General features: G+C 42.2%; 2 protein-coding genes across 2 annotated transcripts in view; one reads left to right on the plus strand and one right to left on the minus strand.

Moving 5' to 3' along the window:
• Window positions 1-23,810, plus strand: part of LOC146568617 (uncharacterized) — a 163,496-nt gene that overhangs the window by 29,566 nt on the left and 110,120 nt on the right. The window lies entirely within an intron of this gene.
• On the minus strand, window positions 15,532-18,239 carry LOC146568620 (zinc finger protein 503-like). The gene is made up of 2 exons (XM_085284757.1): window positions 17,613-18,239; window positions 15,532-17,129 (listed from the first exon to the last, which is right to left on the minus strand). The coding sequence occupies exons 1-2, from the start codon at window positions 17,865-17,867 to the stop codon at window positions 15,690-15,692; spliced, it is 1,695 nt and encodes a 564-aa protein (XP_085140883.1). The 5' UTR covers window positions 17,868-18,239; the 3' UTR covers window positions 15,532-15,689.

The following is a 23,810-nucleotide window of genomic DNA, read 5'->3' on the forward strand; positions in this document are numbered from 1 at the left end:
ACCAGCGGCTCTGAATAGACCACAAGCTATTTTTATCTATTAGGGGTCAGCCAGGCATATAAATGGGTTTCTGGAGATTAGTGTTCTGTTTAGGGGTGACCAAGTCTCCATGTGCCCCCACAAAGTGCCCCAGAATGAGATGACTTTGGCCACTAGTGTTTCTGCCCCTCATTAATGAACTGTGGAAACAAAAGGCTGAATGCAGAGGCCTCAGAACCACATAAATACAGCCAAGCGGGACTTATGTTCAAAATGTAAAACTCCCAAACAAATGAGATTGGAAAACTCTCCGGAGCGTCCTCTAAACTTTGCTGCTGTCATCAATCAAGAATATTACCACGCGGGTCCATACAGGACTTGGACAAAGTGCTTCTTTAAGCATTTCTCCGGGAGGCACAAAACTGTATTTATGGTCACCACGGGCAGGTATAAAGGGAGATTGGCAAACATGAAAATCAAGCTCTCTCCTGGGTGCCATCTAGTCAGGCTCAGCTGTGCTAAATCATAGATAGAAAGAACAACAGTCTGGTGCCACAACAGTCCAGTCTGACAAAGCACCGCCTTGGGCCTGCATTTTACATTCTCTTCAAAGCCCGTTATTGCAGTCAGTGTTTTTCCTTCATACCTGTTTTTAGCTCTGTAATAAACTTCATCTGTCTTATTGTGCACATCAATGACACGCTCCAGTTTAAACTCAGTTTATTGCATATTACAAAATGCTAAGATTTAAGGCTGCAGAACGTTTCTGTTTCTGCGTTTAGCTGATGTAGGATTGATTTCTTTTATGAATATATGAATCACCGGGGTCATAACTGCTCTGGACTCTTTCATTAAAGTGAACAATGCCTCCTGCTTAAACACAAGGGTTTCAAAGAGCCCTCCGCCAAGAGAATAAACTGTGTCTCTATGTGCTTTGAAAACAGCAACATGTAAAATATAGCTTCATTTATCCCTCGAATGCAGGACATTGATCCTCTGCGGGGAGAGTGGGTGACAACGCATTCTTGGAGCCTTTTAATAATTCAGACGTATGTGGAGGCATAGTAAATATAGCTATAATTGGAGAAGCAAAGTCTTAGAGCGGTAGAAAATTATAAATGTAATGACGCACCTGTGTATTCATATAAATGCCAGCGTACCTTAATGCTTCCCGAAACCCTTCTAATTGGGAGGCTTAGACAGATCACTGCAAGTCGCCCTCGCTTAATAATATTCCTCACACACGCGGGCAGTATTGACTTTTCAAATAAAAAGACATTAATGTAGATAACAGCCATTTTGAATCCTCATTAGTCACCGGTAATCTAGAAACATGGGCGATGTATTAAGAGTGGTGTTCGCAGCTAGTCATTAAAGGAGAAATAAAAGACAAAATAAATCCAATCTTGGAACGCCTGCGATTAATCACGTTGGCCACTGCTGGCTGGCTGCTTAACAGTTTTATTGAGTCATTTATGCTGGTTTCCCTGATAATCCATTTATTCTGAATAATGTCTGTCTTCATGCTCAAAGTGCTGCGGTCAGGTGATACCGCTATAAACTGTTTCTAAGTCCCTTCCCCCCCTCAGACGAACACATATTGAACGAAATCGTGTTGTAAGCGACAGAAGAAAAGCAACAATCACACAATATTCAGGGAAGCTTATAATGAAAGCATTAATTAAGTATATTTTCAATTATTCCTCAAGGGGATCACAGACTGAGATTTATCATGAATAATTTGCTGCAGAGCGTCTAATTAAAACACTTTAGTGTCATTTTCACAGCAGAGGGTAGAGTGTTACTGAAACATAGGAGCAACGTATGTAAAAAAAATAGAAAAGAAAAGGGGGGAAAAAAGGTGATCTGGCGTCTCTGAAATAGCTTAAAGGGATATGAATGACATCATGTGATGTGGGACAGCAGTGTGGAGCGGTCAGCAATGATTAAGTAGTTCCAGTGAATAACACAGAGAGACGATTGCTGTGGAACGTCGTCTCTCTCTCCAAGCTCCTGCACCGTCAATCCACCAGCTGCACCTCTGGGAGTTGATAAGATTTAAACAGGAAGACAAGACCCACAGTCTGCCCTCACTTGACCCCATAGTATGCATTAGCTTTTGAGTATTTTTACTTAATGTTAGTAGGAAGAGTTAGGGTACTTTGCTTTCCATAGCAGACAGACATTTCGTGTTGTACACAATGACAGTGATGGTTGCAAGTTAGGCTGCTGGCTCATAGTTAGGGCTGTATTAGGTGAACCTGAACCCTCCGTTTGTTATGCAGCTATAGGCTGCTGGAGGTATTCCCATGATGTGATACTTTTCCACTTCCCTATTTTTATTTCCTGCTTCCTCTTCTCTTTCCTCTCACTTCCCAACCAGCCACAGCAGGCGGCAGTTTCTCCCATAGCCTGGATGTCTTTTCCTGTTAATAGGGAGTTCTTCCTTCCCACTGTCGCCAAGTAATTGCTCATACATGCTTGTCTGATTGTCAGGGTTTTCCTCTATAATATTCGTCAGACCTTTATCTGACAATATAAAGCACCTTGGGGTGACTGTTGTGAATTCAGTTGATCAGGGTCCAGATTATGGATGCGTACTGTAATTGGTTTGACCTGCTCTGTTTTTGCTTTATATACTGTATTTCCATGTTTATGTTTTAATAAATAACTGCAGCATTTTCCCTTTTTCCTTGCAAAATATACAGAAATGAGAGGGTGGCTGTAGACTTTTGCACAGCAGTAATGGAGATATTAAGTGTTGTAATATACAGTAATATCATTTCTCGGTCTGTGACTTTACCACATTTTACTGAGGTTGTTTTCCTGAAAACACTGCAGCTGTTTCTTAGCAGGCCAAACGTGAGCGTCTGTTTCCCTTCACCATTAGTGGATATGCGCTTGTATATTTAGAAACGAAGATTTTGTGTGTTCTCAGCAGCGTCTCTGGAGACTTTCTCACAAGATCTTTACTGAAAGCCCGAAGCCTATCAAGTATCTGACACAGCACCAGTCGTAGCACCTGACGACATGGTTCTGCAGGGAGTTACTGCTGTCACAATAAATCAGCAACAGACAGGATACAGTATAATCATGCCAGTGTCCCGTTTCACTCAACCTCTGTTGAACACTTTAGCAAACTCTATGGTGCATGCTGCACCCCGCATAGGCTGCCATACCCACAATGCTTGATGGTTGACTTGAGAGGAATAATCCATGGGAGATAACACACAAAGGGCTGCTGATGGTTTACGTTGCAAGTCTTTTATTGTACACAATGATGTACTGTGTTGCCAGTAGCTCCCTTAATTCTCAAACCTTCCGTGCTTTGACAGTAGACGGAATAAATGGGATCCCTTTGAGGGAAAATAAGCCTTGAAGGTCTGTTTTATATCTTAACATGTAACTCATACCTCACGACCAAGGCGTGAGATGTGTGGCAATGTTTGAAAACAAACTGCTCCAGTCTGTAACCGTAAGAAGCCTATACTTCAAAACCAAAGTAAATTGAGATGCCTGAACTATCAGAGCGCGGAGCTGCGCTGAGCTTATATCTGAGCTTAGTTTCCTTCATAAAGATGAATCATAGTGTCTAATTCTCACAAATTACCCAAACATTATGTAGTTCTCTCATTTCTCCCACTGTTTAATCTGTGTCTGGAGTATTCGCTGTCACTTCATGTTGCAAACACTCCTTTCACTCTGGCAGTTCATTGTCTTTTGATGGGCCATAAAAGGCTTGGTTTGATGGATGGTAACTCGGGGCGTCTCTCTTTGTTGTGGGATGTGACGACTGAGTGCATGCGAGATGTGAGGAGAAGATGCGGTGTGAATGGGAGATGTCATTGATGTCTCGCGCTGACACTGAGGCCCTAAGCACGGCCTTTGATCTCCGTGGATGATTGCAAAGCAAACACAAATAAAAGATTCGGGCGTGTTACGGTTTCCAGTAAGAAAGTTTGACTGTTTTACGAATATTTTCCAAAAGGCGTTCTCTGTGATTGGCAGCACGCATTTAAAAGTAGAAAGACCCAATCGGGCCTCTCTAAGAAGTCTGACAAATTGGAAAAGGTGTTTCTAGGAAGGAAACAGGCTCTGGCTTCAACCTGTATGCAAAATGTGATTTGTCAAGAGGGAAGACGGCCCATGTCATTGCCTTCTGATCCAGTCCAATAAATATTGCGTGCTCTATAGGCCCCGGGCTCCCTGCTGACCTCACAACATCTGCTCAGGCACTTACTACTTAATATATTAGCTGTGAGAACAGGGCAGGTGTTTTCAGCCAGAGAACATGAAAACCAGATTGTGCCTCTGGTTCATGCAGTTGAATTAAAATGAGTCACAAGCAGCTTTTCTCATAAAGTAAAAAACACAATTAATGTTCTAACGTGAAGGGCAGGGGGGAGTATTTCATAGCTCTGCTTTAGGGTGGCAAGAAAACAACAATAAAGAAACTACAACTGACTGTAAAGATTACCGGATTAAATGTATAGGAATTTGTCTTAGCATCCATCCGTTTCTCTACTTCAGCTTTCTGCCTTTGTAGTGTTTCTTTGATGTTTACTTAACCATCTGAGCTTGTGCGTCATGGCCTTTACATTAGAGATCAACAAATGGAACGCTTTAGAGGTCTAATGATGCTGGTACTTAAGCACATAAGCAAACATTTAACACCAAATATTTAGAGCTACGAGAGCTACCTCTCATAAATTAAGTATTTACTGGAAGAATTTCCAGAGTGCCGAGTTCGACCCAACAAAACACATCATAAATAAATGCGGTTATGTGAAAGATGTTGGTTGCATTCTTGGTAATGAATTAAAGGGTGAAGCTTTGACCACTGAGGTAAAAATATGATCATTATATAGACATTTCAGTGTTTTATTATCGAGTAAGAATGGTGTGTAATACTGATTTGTTTGACTTATTAGCTCTGGGTAGCTCTGGACCTACACAAGGCCTTCCTCAGAGATGGCGTGAGAAGCTCGGGATAAGGCTGTTTCTCCTCCACATTGAAAGGAAGCAGTTGAGGTTTCTTTGAGGCTTCTGACAGGCTCTTCTAGGTGAGGTGCTCCAGACATGTTCTACCAGGAGGAGACCTGGAGGTGGAGCAGGACTCACTGGAGACAGCGTCTTGTTGTTCTCCTAGAAGAGCTGAAAGAAGGAGATTGTTGGGGGAAAAGGTGTGGGTGTGTCTGCTTCGGCTGCTGTCCCCTCTTGGTGCCGAAGATGGATGCATGGATGGGTTAATGGATTGTCAGGCCTGTAATACAAAATTAAAGTTTCTGATGATGACACATCAAACGCTCTTGGGGGTTAAGACTCTTAAGACTGTCTACAAAACTATGAGATCCTTGTCTTTTTAAACAGATATAGAATGAGAGATGTTTCATGCTTGAATGTCTGTGGTTTCAATTTGTGGTCTGAATGATATTTTCCAGTCATGCTTGACCAAGCTTAGGTTCCATTTAAATTGCAGTCATTGGCAAAATGCAACCTCAAAACCACCAGCTATCCACTGATGACGACTGAGGTTTTTATGCTTTTAAAATGTATCTCTACATTCATAAACATAGACAAAAAAAGAAAGTCTTGACCCAGAAGACTTCCCAGATTAAAGGTAACCTAAACAACCTAGCCTTGCTAATATCTCAGAACGCTATGAAGCAAGTGGGCGTATGTAGTGAGATAGTTTTGGTTCCATTTGTATCAGATTACCAAAATCAATTTACTATTTAGCTCAAATGAGCACTGATCAAGTGACTAAGTGGAAGCTTTTATCTGCTGGTGATTTTTGAATACACGCTTTGGTTTCACAACCATCAATTTTTATTCATTTATTTTTAATTTATTAAATGATCTATTGCATTTTGGTAGCACTTTATAATACGGTGAAATTGTGATCTAATTATATTTACCTACAAATCCTTACTGGTAGATTCAGCTTTTTACAGGAAAGAACAAAATAATAATTAAAAAGAAATTATTATACTTTGAGTAACTTTAGATAGTGTGTAGCTTCACAACACAACACAATTTGCCCATCTAACACTATTAAATAGGAAAACACTGTATCTTCTATATCATAAAGATGCACACTACTTAAAATTACTTACAGTATAATTATTTCTTCATTCTGTGAAAACCTGAATTACCCTTTTATTCTAGTGTATCCACTGATAAGCAATTGCAAGTAAATATAATTAAATTTCAGTTCAACTTTTAGTTGTGGATCATCCCCACATACCTGATTCCACTGTCAGAAATACTCTGAAGTGAACAAACTGAAAACTTTGACTAAAAATGAAATCCAGTAATGCTCTATGCACTCATCTTTGAATAAAATTTGCTACAAACCACGCCGACCTGCTGTTTTACGAAATAATTTAGCCTTTTTAAAAATAAAAGTATGTTTTCCTGTCCTGTTGTTAAATATTTACATCTTCAGTGGGAACCTTTCTCCTCAGTGGCGAGTGTCTGAGAATGAGACCGAGCGAGTCATTGTTAGTGTTGGTCTTTTCTCTGGGATTTGTAGACAATAACAAAAATATAGAATATCGCCGGCTTTATCCTTTAATTTCTCTTGATGAAAGACTTTAAGTCAGTACTTCAACCCATCAAACCTGCTAAGAAAACAAAACTGATTTCAATAAAATTGTCAAGTTTGCGGTTACACTACTGCTGCATATCCACGGATTTAAAAAAAAAGAAAGAAGACGATTTTATAGCATCGCAAAATAATCTCCTTTTTAATGCTCGCACCTATTCATCTACTTCATCCTGATTTCTCCTCTCACATGTGCCAGATATTTTTCTTTTATTTAAATATCTCATTATTGTCTTTTTACTGCTATTATGCCCAAACAGATTGCGGTCCTGGCGCAATAAAAAAACATTTTTTTCTAGTGAGGATAACTTTTTGAGTCTTTGAGCAAGCCCAAGATAGGGATTTATAATTCAAATCACTCAGACTGACTGTGGAGTCTGCACTTGTGTTCACCTGTGTGGGTGTAACACAGACTGAAACCACATTTCAATTCTCCTGTCAGCTGAAAATGAGTAATGTGATGCAGATCACAGCCTCGGGGTAAAGCCATATCTAAAGCTGTACTTGAAGGATATCAAAAACCCAGGATACCTCAAATTGACCCCTGTCATTTCCTTCAACAATGTATACACTTTTTTTTTCTTTTTTTAGACTCTTGTGTCTTTTTCTCTCATACAAGCTCAGCTTTATGTTATACACAGCAATCCTTACCCATCTGGTTTTCATTTCCTGCGAGGTTCAAGATGGTAGGAGATTTTAAAAAAGGAGCCTCGTTTGAACCGGCGGCTAATGTAGTCAGGATGGAATCTGTCACTCAGTCTATTGCATGTTGATGACTAAGGGCAGTTTCAGCTGTAAGCAGTCCATGATTTATGGACACCAAGTGAACTCTTGTAAGCAAAAGCCAGCTCCGAGTTCACAGCAGCAACTGGGCCCTTTTTTGGCTGTGGCTCGCCTGCATTTTCTTTCCATTCATGCCAAAGTATTTCGCACGGCAATTAGCTCCGTCCTCATTTGGGTCTGCAGTCCCACAGGGTTAGCAGAGCCATTTATCATCCTCGGGGCTTGGAGCTGTGCAGCTCCGTCTCAGGTAGTTTTTGTAAACAGCCACTGGCCCGGTTCTTTCCATTTCGCCAAATGAAAAGGAGATACAGTAGTTTTGAGGTGCTGCCATCAATTCCTCTGTCAGACGCTTTGCTTTAACTCTACAGGTGTGAAGGCAAAAGGGAAATGTCATGTCACGTGGCTCATTTGTCATATGGCAACTGCAGAGTTGGAGTGAATGGAGTGATGACAACATGGCCCCCTCGCTATTTTCAAAGGGTCAACTGCTTTGGATTCAGAGCGAAGACTGGAGTCTTAACACTGAGCTCTGTTGTAAAAAATGCTAATGTGGGAGTGTGTGCAGAAGAAAAATGGGCTGAACCTCATCTTTTTTCAGAGAACATTAATGATATTAAGTCTTTTAGTGAGCAAAATTTATGGAGCTTCTTAAAAGCAGGCTTGACATTTAGCACATGTTTACACTAATACAGATGTAGGATATGTAACCTCGTTAGGCACGCATTAAAGAACTGCTCGTGTTAGTGATCTTATGGCTCGAGTTATATTGAAATATAAGTGTTGGCTCCCCTGCAACTATAGCTTCCAAATGCCTGCGGGGTGTCATTAAAACACATATTTGCGCAGGCAGGGCCGTAAACATGTGCTGGATACATTTCTGTGGTCTTAGCCGAAACATCTTCAGAGGCAGCCAGCAAAAGTAATTGAACTACAGTATGTGCATTTTTCTATTTTCACATCCATCTTTGGAGAGTCATTACTTTGCAAAGAGCCTGCCAAACGATTCCGAATCCATCATGTGCTGAACCGATATATTGCGGTCTCTGTCGCTGCTACGTCTTTATCAATCAGAATTAAGAAATTAGATTAAGCCCTTTGGTTTTCTCTTCTTTAAGTGGAGTCACACCGCAGTGCGGGGCCCAGGGGTTACGGGCGGTATCAGAGGGGACTAATTGTCAAGGTTATGACTCAGTGAATGATTGATGTGGGGCCAGGCTGTTTTTGTCAGCCTGTCAGGTGGCTGGAATGTTTAATGTTCTCATTATTGGTTGCTCTGTTGTGTATATTTCTCTGTCAGCGCCGCTGAGCCATCTGAACTGCCAGAGCACTTCAAAGGCCTGCAGGTCATTCGTCTTCTTCCCGACGTCCTGAATGTTCAGCCTCAGCTGAGTGCTGGTGATTTGTTATGACCTGAGAGCCAGCTGACAGACAGGTCTCCTATAAAAAAAAAACATCCACCCATTTCCCTTTTGTCGTGCAGGGAAAGCATCGCTGCTCCTGTAATGGGGGAGACGACTGCCACGGGAGGCTGGCACCTGACAGTTGTGTCATCTCACTAATTTGCAGACAGGGTGACACGAAGTATTCTTTCTTACCTCAGTGTGGATTTTAGTTCTGGTGTCACAGACTCTTACAGGTCACCATCTGTTGTGGAACGCCACAGGGAAAGCAGCTGAGGAGAGATCGCTATATTAAGGCACAATTTCATATTCATCGTTAGCCCGGGTCCCCATTATATGCCATGTGACGGCACTGAGCAGAGAGCATCATGGGAGGGATGCTGATGGCTGCAAAGTCAGTCATGCAGGGAAAGTGAGAATTGAGATGCTAAAGACAGGAGGAGGGAAAACAGTATTCGAAATCACAATTCTTTTCCCAGGCCCTTTACAAGATTGATTGTTTTCTGCTGATCTAATTTTGGATCATACGAAAACAACCGATTTGTCTTAAAGAAAAATGATGTGCCACATGGTGCAGATGGAAATTTTGTTGAAAGCCGAAAAAAGATTAAAGAGAAACTCTGCTCCTCAGCCCTAATTACGAGCTGTAGATTACTCTGTCGATTTAACCAGATGGCAGACTCGATTCTGCAGGCCTGCCTGTATATTAATGAACAGCAGTCTGTTATATTTGACTTAGGTAAGTGAAATGTCCATCACCTGTAATGGTCTGCCAGCTGGCATTATGCATTTTGCACCACTTTGGGTCCACGCGGCATTTTTCATTTGCGGCGTTATCGAGCAAACATTTTTGCTCCCTACTTTCTATCATTGTCACTGTTCTTGTAAATATATAGGATAGATTTATTTTTTTCCACCAGGAAGAAAAGTCTCCGTGTTGTGTCCGCTGCTAATTTCCTCTCATAGGTCACGGCAATAATTCTGGCACTAAAACTGTCATGCTGGGCAAGGCGCACAAGTTCAATAGTAACTTGATTAAGTTAGCCTGTCGACATGACTGCAAACACTGCAATACAGTATGTTAACAAACCTAATAATGTGGAAGGGGGGAGATGGAGTGGAAGGCATGGCTGCACAATTTTTGGCCGGCCACGTGTCTGATACGAGCTGCTGACCTTAAGGAACAGCTCCAGTTTATTGCTAATGCACAACTTAATGCTTTCTTTCTTGTCTTCCTCTGTTTGCTCGACAAATAAGTTAAAAAAATAAATAAAAGTTAATGCCAGATCTTCCCGATTAATGTGTTTAGGAAAGAAAAAGAAGAAGAAACTGATTGTTTTTGTCTCAGAACGTCACTTTGAAGAAAAGGCCGAAAACCAAAAGAGACAACGAACACATGTTTGCCAGGCCGAGCACCCAGAAACGCCCTCCGTGAATACGCCGAGCCTAATTTTAAACCAACAGCAGGGGAACTTTGGCTGCGTTTCCCAACCAAAGAGCACGAACAGCGAGGAAGCACAATGCCAGTGTGTCATACATTTAAACATGGTTAAATTAAAGGCTGTTTACTGTGCGCAGAGGCCATTCATCTTACTCAATGTTAGTCTGGTTCTTGCAAATTTGTCAGTAAGAGCTTCCACATGCCAAGACGAAAGAGGAGGGGAAAAGTTGGGGTTATCAGAGGCGGGTTTTTATAGCGTGTCTCTTCAGTCAGCCTGCAGTTAATTAGCCACCTCCACACAATAAGGCCATAAGTGATTAATCACCCGGACCCCGGCAGAAGTCGACTCACTGTGAGCAAGACGTTTGGAGACAAAAAGTTTACCGTCTATGACAGACTTCAAAATGGCCCCTGTCAGTGGTGTGTAAATTATAGAGCATGTTGAGTGCTGAAAGACAAGAGCCCACTGTTTAACTCACTGTTGCTCTTTCCTTTGCTTTGTGTGTTGACAGACTCTTCAAGGGAAAATTCCCCTTTTCTCCCTTTCCCATTGGCTGGCTTCTAGCTCAAAAAGGCACGCTTTTTTTGTTTTTGTCTGTGTGTGTGTGAGTGAGTGAGTATAGAACACACACATGCCAAGCCTTCCACATTAAGATAATCTCAGCGTACCAACTCATTTCCTTTATTTTATGATGTCGCTGGAGGGTTAATAATAGAAGACAAGCTCCAAAGGTCAAAGGCTCACAAAGACTCAGCTTTAACTTTGTGCTTCTACCGTTTACTTTGCTTGTCAAAGGCAGGAAATGATGGAGTGATGATAAATATGGGGCTTGTTTGGAGAGGCAAAAGCCTTTCTCCTGCAAAAATAAACCACCATGTTTCTCTGAAAGATGGAAGACACACTTCTCAGCTGGCTGAACACGCAAAAGGTCATTGGTTTTTCCTTTCGTGCCTGTAAACAGAGTCCTGCTTGCTTTTCCAGAGCACCGAGGAAGGTTTATTCAAAGCAGTAAATGTTTATGTAGCGATGGGGAAATCCCTTGATTGGATCATTAATATTGCTGACAAAAGGGTGTTAAATTCATTATGTGACGGCAACACGTGTTTGAGGGCTGGTTGATTTATGTATCTGCGTGAGCTGATTTGGAAAAAAAGACATTTTCATGCATGACTGTGGGCGTTTTGTGAGGGAACGTCAGCTCGGCGTAGCAGCGATGGCGTCCACTGCCTTCAACCAGAACTTGCCACGGAAAGTGCAACACATGGCGCGCAGCTGTGCTGAGGTGACCATTTTTTTCAACGTTGGCATGCGTCTCTCCCAGGGTGTACTGTGCCGGCCTGTTCCTCCTTAGGTGATAGGCTGTGGCTCTTGATTTTGGTGTGGTTCAAAGCAGAACAGGTGGGGCCTTCCCCGTGATTCAGCATGGAGTCACTAAGCCAGAGTCTCCTGGCTGCATTTTTCTTTCAGACACGTGGAAAAGACATCATCTGTCACATGGAAACAGATGGGTAGACTTCATCATGGTGGGATAGAAAGTTATGTGAAAAAAAATAAGTACATCCAATGGAAATTTTCAGCACAACCACAAAATTAGCCGATTCCATCACTGAGTTCGTATAATAGCCGGACTGGTACTTATAGTGATTTTCAAACCGTAATCACACAAATACTCACAGTTCATTGGATGCATCAGGCACATCTTAGGGTTCGCTGTCTTGCCTGAGGATACTTAAAAATACAGACTGATGGAGCCAGGGATTGAAACATCAACATGCCAATTGGTTGACGACCCACAGCCTCCTCATTTTGCAACTTTATTAAATTTTGGACCGAAGATATCTAAATAGAGATAATGTTCATCTTTGAAAAAGCAGCTACATCTTGGCATCAGAAGTAATCATTTTGCCATTTAACAGAAATAACTACTTGTAGAAATTTTGCATACTTGTCTTCCAGTCTTTGGCATCTGTCGGGTAAATTTTTTGCTCACTCTTCCTTGCAAAATGGCAAGATTCCTAGTTGCAAATTTTTTTTTCTTGCATGTCGTTCCTCATGTTCTTTGGGGATTTGTTAAGAATCATTACCCTGCTGAAAAGTCAGTTTTCAGTTCAGCTTCAGGACTGATTGGCCCCACGTGATCTTAAACACTTGTTTTAGTTGAATCAGTGACTGCAAGCTGCCTGCACCTCAAGGCAGTGAAAGAACCTCGAATCATAACATGCTTTGCAGGTGGTATGAGGTTCTTCTCCTGAGAGGCTGTCTTCGATCTGTGCCAGATGTCTTTGCTGTTACTGCAGCCAGAGAACTCCATCTTTAATGCATTTGTCTGGAGCACACTACTCCAAAAACCCTGATCTTTGCTTAATTGTTCGCTGTCAAATTGTAGTCTTCCTCTAACGTTCCTTGTTCTCCTGGTGCGCCTTCCATGCAGGTCAGATTTGTGCTTTCTGTTTCTGATCGCAGACACCAACAGCTGTGAGAGATACCTGCAAACTCAGCAGATTAGGAAGTTCTTGGAGACTTTTTGGATTTTTTTGGTTTTTTTGCAAAGAGTCTGTTTTTGGGATGAATTTGTCTTTGGCAATTCAGTGATTTATTGCAAATAATTTGAAGATCCTTTTAAATCCTTTCCCAGACTCAGAATTCTGAAGCAACCTCTTTAGACTTTGGCATGATGACACCACACACTTCAATAGCAAGAACACCACATGTCTGAGGTTTAAATAAGGCAGGTTCTGCCTGTCACTCCCAAAAGACGTTATTACCATTGGCACAGACCTGGAACCCCTGATTCTAATTTTATGGATTTTGAAGGTTTGTTGAATGCAGGAGTGTACTTCTCCATGTGACTGACATGCTTTAAAAAAAAAATAAAAAATTAAATATGGAAGATTAGCTATTTGTTTCATACCTTTTATTAATAAGCACTCTTTCAAATAGGATCAAATGTTTGCTTCTTCATTTCTGCTGAAAAAGGAAAATATCAGTTTTGATCGGGCTTACTTAATTTGCAATTGTTATATTGCACACTACACTACTATATTACACTGATGCTGTATGAGACCACAAAGGCTGGAGATCATGCTACAACACTCATAATGCAGATAGCTTAAAAGGAATCGCTACTTTAGATATTAGCTTGTTTCTTCCTCTTAAAACAGAAAGAAAATCTACAGTATTGTTAGTGAATTAGCACTGCGGATCATTCACACACCTCCAGGGTTTTGCTGTTTGCGTTGACAACATATTAATGTATGTTTTGTTTTTCTTTTTTGTCCTTTAATTTGAATTCAAAACTAAAGACGGCAAATTAGAGTATCATTTCTGATAGCAACAAAATGCTGTTCACTTCATTGGGTTCAGGATTATTTGAAAGTCCATCCATTTGTACAGTTCAGGGTGGCAGGTCAAGGGCTGGATCCTGTTCCAGCTATCACTGGATGAAAGTGTGGTGCACCCTTGACAGGTTGCAAGCATAGAGAGACAACCATTCACACCTACAGCCGATTTAGAATCATCAGTTAAACTGAGAAACATGTCTGTGGGAGGAAGCACAAATATCAGGAGGGACAACAACAGGCACACTTCCCAGCTGGCCAGTGGATTCAAACCTAGGGCCTTCATACTGTGAGGGGAGAGGGCTAACCACTACACCACTAAGCCACCTTTTTTTTTTTTTTTTAGTTAGGAAAAACAACTTAACAACGCAAAGCAAATGAGCACGTCTACCTTTAATCTAGTCACACGCACAGACTTTTAGGCCCATCCTTAAATTTAAACTAGCTCATTAACCACTGCTAATAAAATTGAACTGAAACTGAATCATTTATTAGCGGGTTTATCTGCTTGTGAAGATGTGTGAATTTCTTCAGCAGAGTCAAACATCAATCAGCCTTCGAGCAATAAGTTCAGAGATCGTGACCCAATTTGTTCACATCATATTAATGTGCTGTTTGTAAATGAAAAAAGATGCATCACATATGATCTATGCCGACTCGGTGGCTGACTGGTCGCAGTGCTGAAATATAGGTTAGCAGCTTTATTACCATCTATCACTGAGCTATGTTTAGGCCTCATCTACATGAAGGATGGCTGGATTTGATGAATATGACATCTGACCATTAATGATGGTGATTTTATTGCTGGAGAACAGCCTGATTTACTGAGGATGGATAATGACACTGCTGGCTTGATTTAGTTGATTTGTTTTAAGGGGGCTGATTAAATAGTTAGGCCTCACTTTATTTCATGCTCTCTGCTTCATTACAGCAATCACAAAAGCTGTGGAAACGTCCCACATCTGGTGTCATCGTAAATCTTTGTTTAGCGAGCGCCTCGCTGGTATCAGCAGCTCATTTGTCTTCGTTAATGAAACAATAATCCATGACCGTGTGATTGAGAAGATTCAGCATGTTTTGATGAGCCCAAAAGATTTTGTATCTGAGCACACATTTGCACACACACACACACACGTACTGTAGCTGCAGCACCAAGTGGTGTTTTTTTCTTGTTCTTTTTTTTCTCTTGCTTCTTGTTACTAAAACTTAATAAAATAAAAACAGCAGATGCTCATAGAAGCCTCTGTAACTTCAAAGGTTTTGCAGTTATTGCTTCTCTATCCTTGGGCCCTTTTAAAAACCCCATTATGAGCCTCATGGTGAGACCAGAAGCAAAAACACAGTTGTGAATAAAAGGGAGTATCTTCAAAATTCTGCCATAAATGTCAGTGAGATATTAAACATCTTCCCCAACTTTAGGAATAAAATAAAGTTGGGGAAGTTAAATAATTAATTATATATATATATAGTCAAACTAACACAGCAAAAACAAAACAAGATGTTACCGGAGGGAGAAAATCCTCTTATTGTAAATTAAAACTGTTGACCTGATTTGACCCTGCCCTATACTTAAAAATAAAAAGGGAGCCTTAAAATAAAATAAATAATAATAATAAAAAAAAAACCTCACCAAACAGCTGTCTTATACTCTTCAGGTAAATCAAACACCCTCATGAAACGTTTATCTCTCCCCCCAAAAATAAATAAATAAAATAAAATAAATCGATGGCAGTTCTGTAAGAAACTGCTCTGATTGATTTTCCACGTCCATCACTCCGTCACGCACTCAGCTCTGGCAGCCCCCTAATCCCTCTGAGTAAGGCACATTTTAAAATAACTTTTTGCTTTACAAAACCCCACCAGTCACAATAAATCAAATAAACAATAAACTCCACATTACTCAAAAGAAAGAAAAAGGGTCCTAACTTTATTTAACTTGCAAAGACGCTTTTCTCCTGTGTAAAAATAATGCACATTGAGTCTTTTGAAATTTTATATTATAATTATTTTTTATTTTAGTCACGCTTGAAGCTATCGCAAATAAATACACTGATCCCCACCTGGATCCAATCCCTGCATTAAGTACAATATAAAACTCATTGGGCCTAAATCTCCTTTATAAATGTGTAATTCTCTGTCACTACTGATATCCTAAGGCCGATGCTGTCGTCAGTCTTTGTCCATACAAGGCGTACGGGGAGTAATATGGTCCGGTAGCCGCGGGCACGGGCACCGGGGCCCCGGGAGTGGGCAGGGGGCTCTTTGAATACGGGTGGTAGCGACTGCTGAGTCCGAGGGGGTGGTGAGGGCCCCTGAGGGCCAGCGTGCTCGGGCTGCTCGGGCTTCCGTTTGGAGGCATGTGCATGTGACAAGCCATAGCAGCAGCAGCAGCAGCGTTAGCAAGAGAAGACGACCCCGGGTACCCAGATATCAACTTCTCCGTGCCGGCAAAGGCCGTGTGAGTCCGCAAGTGGCTGAGGAGCTCCTCGGAGGATGAAAAGCGCTTATCGCAAGGTCCGTTCGCCGACACCCAGTTGCACACGTGCGGCAGGGGGTCGTTGGGCAGCATAAACCCGTAAGGATATAAGGGATGTCCGCTGAAAGAAGGGGTCGTGGAATGCACGCCGTGTAACGGGTGCGTCGGGTACATGAGCGGGTATCCAGACTTAAGCGCCGAGGCAGCTGCCGCAGCTGCCGCAGAGTCATGTGCGCAGTTAGCGCTGGCTGCGCCGGACAAATGGCTCGTGCAGTGGTAACTCAGGCAGTAGGGGTCTCGACACAGACTAGCAGACATTAGAGACGGTGGGGATGCTCCAGCTAAGGGGCTCGTTCCCGCTTTGCTGCATCCCAGCGAGCTGGCAGCAGCAAACTGTGCGCTTAAAAGCTGGCTGCTGGATTTGGTGGGGTCAAGGGTCATTCCATGAGGGAGAAACGGCTGCGGATAACCCGCATATGCACCGGCTAAACTTCCAGGATAGGAAATACCAGCAGGTGGTAAAGGAAAAACTGTATGACCGGGCTTATAGGGGGAGACAGGGGCCACCAGCCCGGAGCCGAGGACGGATGATGATGACGAGGTTACAGATATGGAGTCTGATGTAACAGCCTTGGATCCAGATGTGTTTTCTTGTTGCTGGTTGCCGTCAGAGGTAATCCCACTTATCCCGTGGCTGCCGTTGCTCTCCGTCATAGTGCTTTTATTGCTATCAGACTCCTTCTTTTCCTCCTTGTCCCCCGCTTTGCCTTCAGATGGCAGAGGAGAAACGGAGGTGCAGGAGCCGGGGCTGCCTGTCCTGGGGGTGAACGGCTGGCAGGTGGCGCTAGGCACTCGGAAACTGTTTTTATCTCCACTGAGGCTGCTGCTCGAGTCCTTCTTCTCTGATGATTTTGAGTAAGGTTTGAAGCTCGATTTGTCGTCGGCTCCGATGTCGCTCATCTTCAGCGGGCCGGATTTGGCCTCCTTGTCGCTAGATCCATTGGAGGTTACAGAGGACAGCTTGGAGGAGGACGGCGGATCCGGTTTGCCGATCTGAGAGCACGTTTGGGCCAGAAGGGCCAGCGGACTCTTCTTGGCATCCAGCTGAGAATTTGAAACAAACACAACGTTAAAAAATTCAGGAAAACACTCACACGTACATGTAATATTTTGCGATAAATAGTCACATATGTCCGTTTCGCGCATTTTACGCACTGCGCATAAAGTTATCTCGGGATGAAACTCAAAACAACTCAGCATAATAGGTATGTAAAGGAGGAAGGCGCACACACGTAGCTGATCTACATTAGGTGGAAGATAAGATTGTACAACACGACGGAATGACATTCAAAATATTGGCATCAGTTTGCATAAAAGGGTCGTTAAAGTCTGAAGTGAGTAGAACATCGAGAGTACAGTTTATTACTGTATTTCAACACATAGCCTAAATACAAATCTTGACCACAGTTTGTCCACTCGTGTCGTGTCGGGAGCTCTGGTGTCCTGCAATTTCGGAGTGAACACGCAGTAGTTTGAGAATAAGCGAATAAAAACAACGTGTTTTATTTTAACCGCTGTAGCGCTTACCTCGATGGGACTGACAGGAGTGGACGGTAACGGCTGTAGGTACTCCGGGTGTAAAATGTGTCCTGCCCGTGCCGTAAGCATTTTCAAAACCTTTATGGGAAGACGACTGGCTTGTCGAGTAGGGTCTGCGGGAGAGACGGAGTTGTGGACGGATAGTTGGCTTATCTTCACTGCTCCCTTCTCCCCCGAGGAGCCGCTCTCCCACGCTAGATTTGTGCTATTTCTCAGGACAGAGACCGTGGGCGATGTGATCATGACCCAATTCTCCTATAAATGGTTGAAAAATGCCATGGGTAGGGTTAAGCAAGCCAGCACTCAAAACGTCTGACGGTTGGAGCCGCTGCCAGAAATAAAAGAAAATCACAGTTAAATCCTCGGAAGAGACGCGGAGTGTGTGAGCAGAATCCGTGCGCTTCTCAGCCTCGTTGCTTCATCTCCGGCGTCGCTCTAACACTGTGGCTGTGGGTCCGAGAGCGGGCACGGTTTACGTGGGTTGCGGGCAGGAGGGATCACTCCGCCTCCTCACTAGCAGCATCTGAATCAGTCCGCGGATTGCTGCCCGTGCAGCCCCCCAATCAAAAAGAGATGCCGATGTGATCAGAGGGTCGAGGTAATGTGACGTTTCCTGCTCACACGGGTGTCTGTTTCATATTTCACCCACTCCGAGCGCTTTTAATTTCCAGACTTTACACGCGCCTTTTGCGTAATTGGCACTTTGACGCATGCGCTGCACCTGCATCCTGTGTGGGGGGTTTTTTTTGGGGGGGGGGGGAACCAGGGAATAAAGATGACAAAGATTATGAAAAGATTTGTTTTGAAACGTTTGTACAGCCGACATTTATTTTCCCTAAAAGAAGAGAGTAGGAGTGGACAAACTATCGCCTGCGGCTAAAATCTGCTTTAAAATCTGCATCTTCTTTGCATAACTAGACTGCAGTTAATAAAGGAGACGGTCTTTGGACCCAGTTACTCAAAACAATAAAAAGTAATCAAGCGAGGGACTTCTAAGGTCACATCCCCTGCCTACAGTGTGCGACATCTATCGCCATGTTTCACATGTTCGGCAACTTTCTCCCTCAATCACAGCCTGTCATCTGTCAGTTCCCTGTCCTGCCAGTCAACTGTCTGCAGATTTATTTTATTTATTTATTTATTTTTTGCCTCTTCTCAGCCATGCTCAGGTCAAAAGCTGTAAAGTGAATCCACGAGAAGGGCAGATAATACGTGTTGTATTATCTCCCCTAACCGCTCCATCACCGCACAGGGCCGCTTTACACCGCCTGGTCTGGTCAAACTAAAAACAGCAATTTGTTTAATTGGAGATAAGCTCCAAGGTATTTTTATATGGCGCTGTAATTCTGCTACAGACACTGATTTAATAGCATGTAATTTTTCCAAGTGATTATCATTATTATATATTTTTTTCTGGGTGTAGGAAATTAAAAAATACACCTCCACATTTCCTCCGCACTCATGCCAAAAATCCTTCTTTTTTGTTCCAAGAGCGCTTAAAAAAACTCTTGTGGCTGCCATTAATCATTAAAGCGTCCACATTTCTTCCCATCGAAATAGACCCACTTATCTTATTACTCAATAGCCTATAAATGTCTTGCTGATCAGGCGAAAGTTAAACATATGCAAGTGTTTTTTGATTGATAAAAGGGGTGCTGTTTTCGGCAACGGCTGTCAGGCTCTGACACAGCGCTTTGAGTTATTAGGGCAGAGAAGGGCGACCATAAATTTCGAACGTCAGGCAAAAGCTCCTTTATTGTGGACGTGATGGATGGCTCGCAGCGGCAGACACCAAATTCTCGGCTTTATCCTTAAATGGCTTCACTTTTTTTTCCGTCGCCGCAATTCATTACTTTGAAACAGAAAGCTTGAAATCTCCCGCTAGTATTTCACACAAGGACACATTTATGAATCACCCGGAATCCATGCAAATACAAACGTTTACAAGCAGGGCTGGGTACCTCTAGTTGGTGATTACACCGAAAGAAAGCACATCTCTGGGCTTTACTATTAAATATTAAGGGTTTGTTTATTTTTTTAAAGGATTAATTCACGTTTTCTTCTACAAAAGTTCCCTCCAGCTCACATTTAATAATGAATTCAGCAAAAATGTCTGAACTTTAAGTTCTGCAAATAAAAAAAAGAAAGAAATCAGGTTTAATTCACCCAGTTCTTTTTGCATCCATTTCTTCATTAAAGCATCTTCTCTGGCCTTTATTAAAAATATCCAAAAACATAGCCCTAATTTATCATCTGAAATGAGATATTTAATCCATGTGTTTTAAAAACACACATTCAGTAATGATCCTTAGAAACAGCTTTTCTATTTTTCTGAGTTCTGTTCTGTTAACCACGCTTATCTTTTGCCTTAATGGGCAAAGAAAATACAAAGAAATGCATCTTTCACATCGCTTTGACAATTTTTATTCGGTTCTACATTTTGCCCATCAAAATATTTTTTATTGAGGATTCATGTGGAAGTAAAATAAGCGAGATCAGAGGTGAAGACTTTCCTCTGTCCTCTTTGTGGCACTTTTTGTGTTTTTAGTTTAGCTTTTAGTCTTCGTTTTATTTTCAGGTGGTGGTTTTTCTGTGCTGAAGCACTGGAGACGACTTGACAATTTATCTCTGGGGATTATTAAAAATGGAAAACAATGGCAATTAGGGTCACCCTGTCAGGAGCTTCTATCATGACTGTATTGTATAATGTATAATTATATAATGGGTATTGCATAATTCAGTTTTGCGGGCTGATGGATAGTCTCCACAACAGGGTTGATTAGACAAAAGCATGCTTGTAATATATTTCAGCTGCTTTTATATAATTTTTTGTCTTTTTATAAAAAAAAATGGAATGACAACCAACATCGTGAGTAAGTGTAAAAAGTGGTGTTTTTTTGAAAGCAGCTTTCCTTCCACCCTTTCAGACACTTCAGAGGTCACAAGCGAAAGAATCGCCCGAAAAGCGCTAAAGTAAGTGCGTGCTCCACTTTTGATATTACGCTCCCTTTATGCTTGCACGTGTACATTGAGCTAATTACGAGGGACAAGTAACTGAATCTGTTGGAAAAAAATGACAAAAACTCAGGCGCCCTGACATATAGCTTTCAAAAAGAGGATATGGTCGATAAATGCGGCATTATAATGTCGAGCAAATGGAATAAGAAATTCCCCTGACATGACATGAAAATTCACCTTGTGGCAGGCAGCGCAGGGCACGCCGCGTCAGCAGCCAGACAGGCCGACTGGATCTGACAGGTAAAAAGGGGAGATGATGGTTAGAAGGTGCTATTGTTTCATGGCGCTTTCTTGACCTGTCAGGTCTCGGCGCAGAGGCCTGGATCGAGGACCTCCTTGTCACATGAAAACAGCCTTAAAAGGGCCGTTATCCAGACTATGGTGATTGCTCCTGTTTAATTGATTTGCTTTGCAGTGAGGCCTGTCACATTAATAATGGTTAAGTACAGCCCCAGTGTGTCACCCAGAGTGGTGCGTCTATCGGGAAATTAACAGCCTTAACTAACTGCTGTCTGCGAAGCAAGCACTGTAAGATCATACGAGATGGAGCAGTTTTATACTCGGGCTGAAGCTATGGTACTTGGTACATAAGTGCTCTCTGTTGATATGCAGCAGCTCTACATTTTCCTTCTTTGTCTTTGGTCTTCTTATACATTTTTAAACCTGCCATAGTGACCTCTTCATTTAAGTAGCTCTCTCCCACTTTCTATACATATATATTTCTATACATATGGGCATATTATATCCCCATCTCCTTATGAGCTACCATCTAGAGTGAAACAGAGAGCCACACTGACAAGTAAATGGTACTGAGTGAATAAAACTCAGATTATGCTCTCCACCTCTTCACAGGAGCCTTTGACAGGTTGCACTAGACATTAAGTCTCTCTGATATTTCCATGACTGACTGACAGTTTGAAATTGCTCCCATCACCTTGATAGCATGGTAATGCACCTTGCATGTGGACTGTCTTTAAAGTGCAGGAAATTAGACTCCAAGTTGAGAGTCCCCTTTCAAGCAAATATGACAAGAAAATAGACTGCTTTTCTTCTACGCCCAGAGAGAGAAAAAAGGGACCCACAGAAGCTGGCACAGAATAAGAGGTTATAGGCGAATGTGTCAGGAAGTATTACGGATATTATGTGTTTAAGACAGGACATTTCAGATACTTAGAAGTCATACCCATTCCCCTTGACTACACCCAAGATATTTTCCTCGCCCCCACCCACCCACACACACGCCCCAATCTGAGTGTCAAATACTGCAGCGTTGACTTCATTTGCAAGCTCTCAACTCGGAGCTGACACAAAGAACTTATGCCGTCTCGCCGGAAGTCAGATGACAGGAGCGCAGCATGACTGAGAGAGTTAGAAAAGTTGAGGTGCAGCCAAGATCGTGGCAGTGAAGGGTCTTTTTCACTTTGTCTTCTCAATTAGTTAAAGCTGGTCAGGAGTAGAAAGTAAAGCCCGTGGAGATTATATGCTGTCGTCCACTTGCCATCGGGAAGGTGAGGCTCCTGGCAGCTTGTAGTCATGCTGTAAAGAAGAGTTAACTTCACCTAACCTTCACGTTAGCGTCGGGAACCAGTCGCTCAATTCAATCTGACAGCTGCCATATTATTGGTACAGAACTTTGTGGAAACTTCAAGAAGCGCCTGTGAGATCCACTGTACTGTACTTTATTAGCTGTAAGAAAACAAGGAAAGCACTCGTGAGATTATGGCACGCAACTTGGTCGGGCTTATTTATTTTGACGAATTTCTTGTTTGTCGGATCACCATTTCCAAAAATCAAGATATTAATGCATTTGCAAGGATATAAAACAAACAAACAAACCAAAAAACAGCTTAATGAATTGTTTATCATGACTTAAGAATTCCTGTTGTGTTTTGACGCAATTAATTGATCATTTGCAGTAAATCTTCTGGACACTGTTCATAATGTTTGCAGTGCAATCAATGTAAAATGTCCACATGGACATACACCGACATTTTGCTCGTGTAGATTTAATTTATGGCGCCTAAGTCATGGTGAAAACATACAGGTAGCGTGTTATGATGCTGGAGGCACTGTGCAGGTTGGGATGAATGTCTGTGATGGGCAGATTATTCAGACTAAAGTAGGCCTTAAGAATGATCTTGTCACATTTCACAGGCAGGATTAGGGCTGCACAGGAGGAGCGCTTCAGTCAGGAATTAGCGTCATGTGGTCGGCTGGAGACAAGCATGCAAGGTATTCGCCGAGACAGGCTTGGACACTTACTGCTCCATTTGTCTACTTAGCGATCAAATACCAAGGTTGATGGTTATTTCCTTGTCATTTATGGTTTATGTGATATGTATTTTCATTTTTATTTCTTTCTTTTGCAAAACCTTGTCACTTCTAGAGATCACGACACCTTTGTAACCACCCAAAACCTGGTTCAGTATCCTCGCTGATACCTATATTACACGCATTTAAACATATGAATTTACAGAATCTCGGATACAACAAATGCCATCTTGATGTGCAGCCCATAGCGGCACCTACTATATTTATGTCTTTGCATTTTAAATGGAAGTGAGAGTGAGTGTCTTCAGGCGATCAGAATGAGCTATTACCACGATGATTGAAAAGTGAGGGAGCAAGCAAGCCTGACAAATGAAATCAAACTTCATAAGACCTGCCAGTTGTGTCAGTTGTTATCCATATCTCAAGCGCACTATGGTACTGCAACGCAGCGCACTGCCTTCTCATCTGTCGGCTCAAATTCATCACATTCTCGACTGTTTCTTTTAAGTCACAAGTGTCAGTGTGAAGAGGAGTCTTAATTGACAACTGAGTGGCACAGACGCGGACCGCAGCCTTTATTTTGGTGCCAAGAAGGGTTGTGTTGTTTTGATGAGCTATTATTGGCAGAAGCCAGTAGCAGATAGCAGTCGGCCTGGAAATGGGAAATGACATCAGACAGAGAGGAGCTTGTCATTGTCTTCAGGCAAGTTCAATCTTGCTGGAAGTTGGGAACAGCCTGTTGAAATGTCACTCAGAACACTTTATCTTTTGAGAGGGGAAATTTGGGTTGATCTGGTGAAATTATTTAGACATCTGGCATCGGGTTTTGGAATAGCTAAATAAGGTTGGCGTGGTTTCAAAAAGATGCTTTCTGGTAAATTAGATTTGTTATGTTGA

This window comes from Mchenga conophoros, linkage group LG8 (assembly GCF_057382185.1).
Source record: "Mchenga conophoros isolate Kocher_MC1m ecotype Shallow Benthic linkage group LG8, M_conophoros_male_GT1.1, whole genome shotgun sequence".
In the NCBI taxonomy this organism is placed as follows: Eukaryota; Metazoa; Chordata; class Actinopteri; order Cichliformes; family Cichlidae; genus Mchenga; species Mchenga conophoros.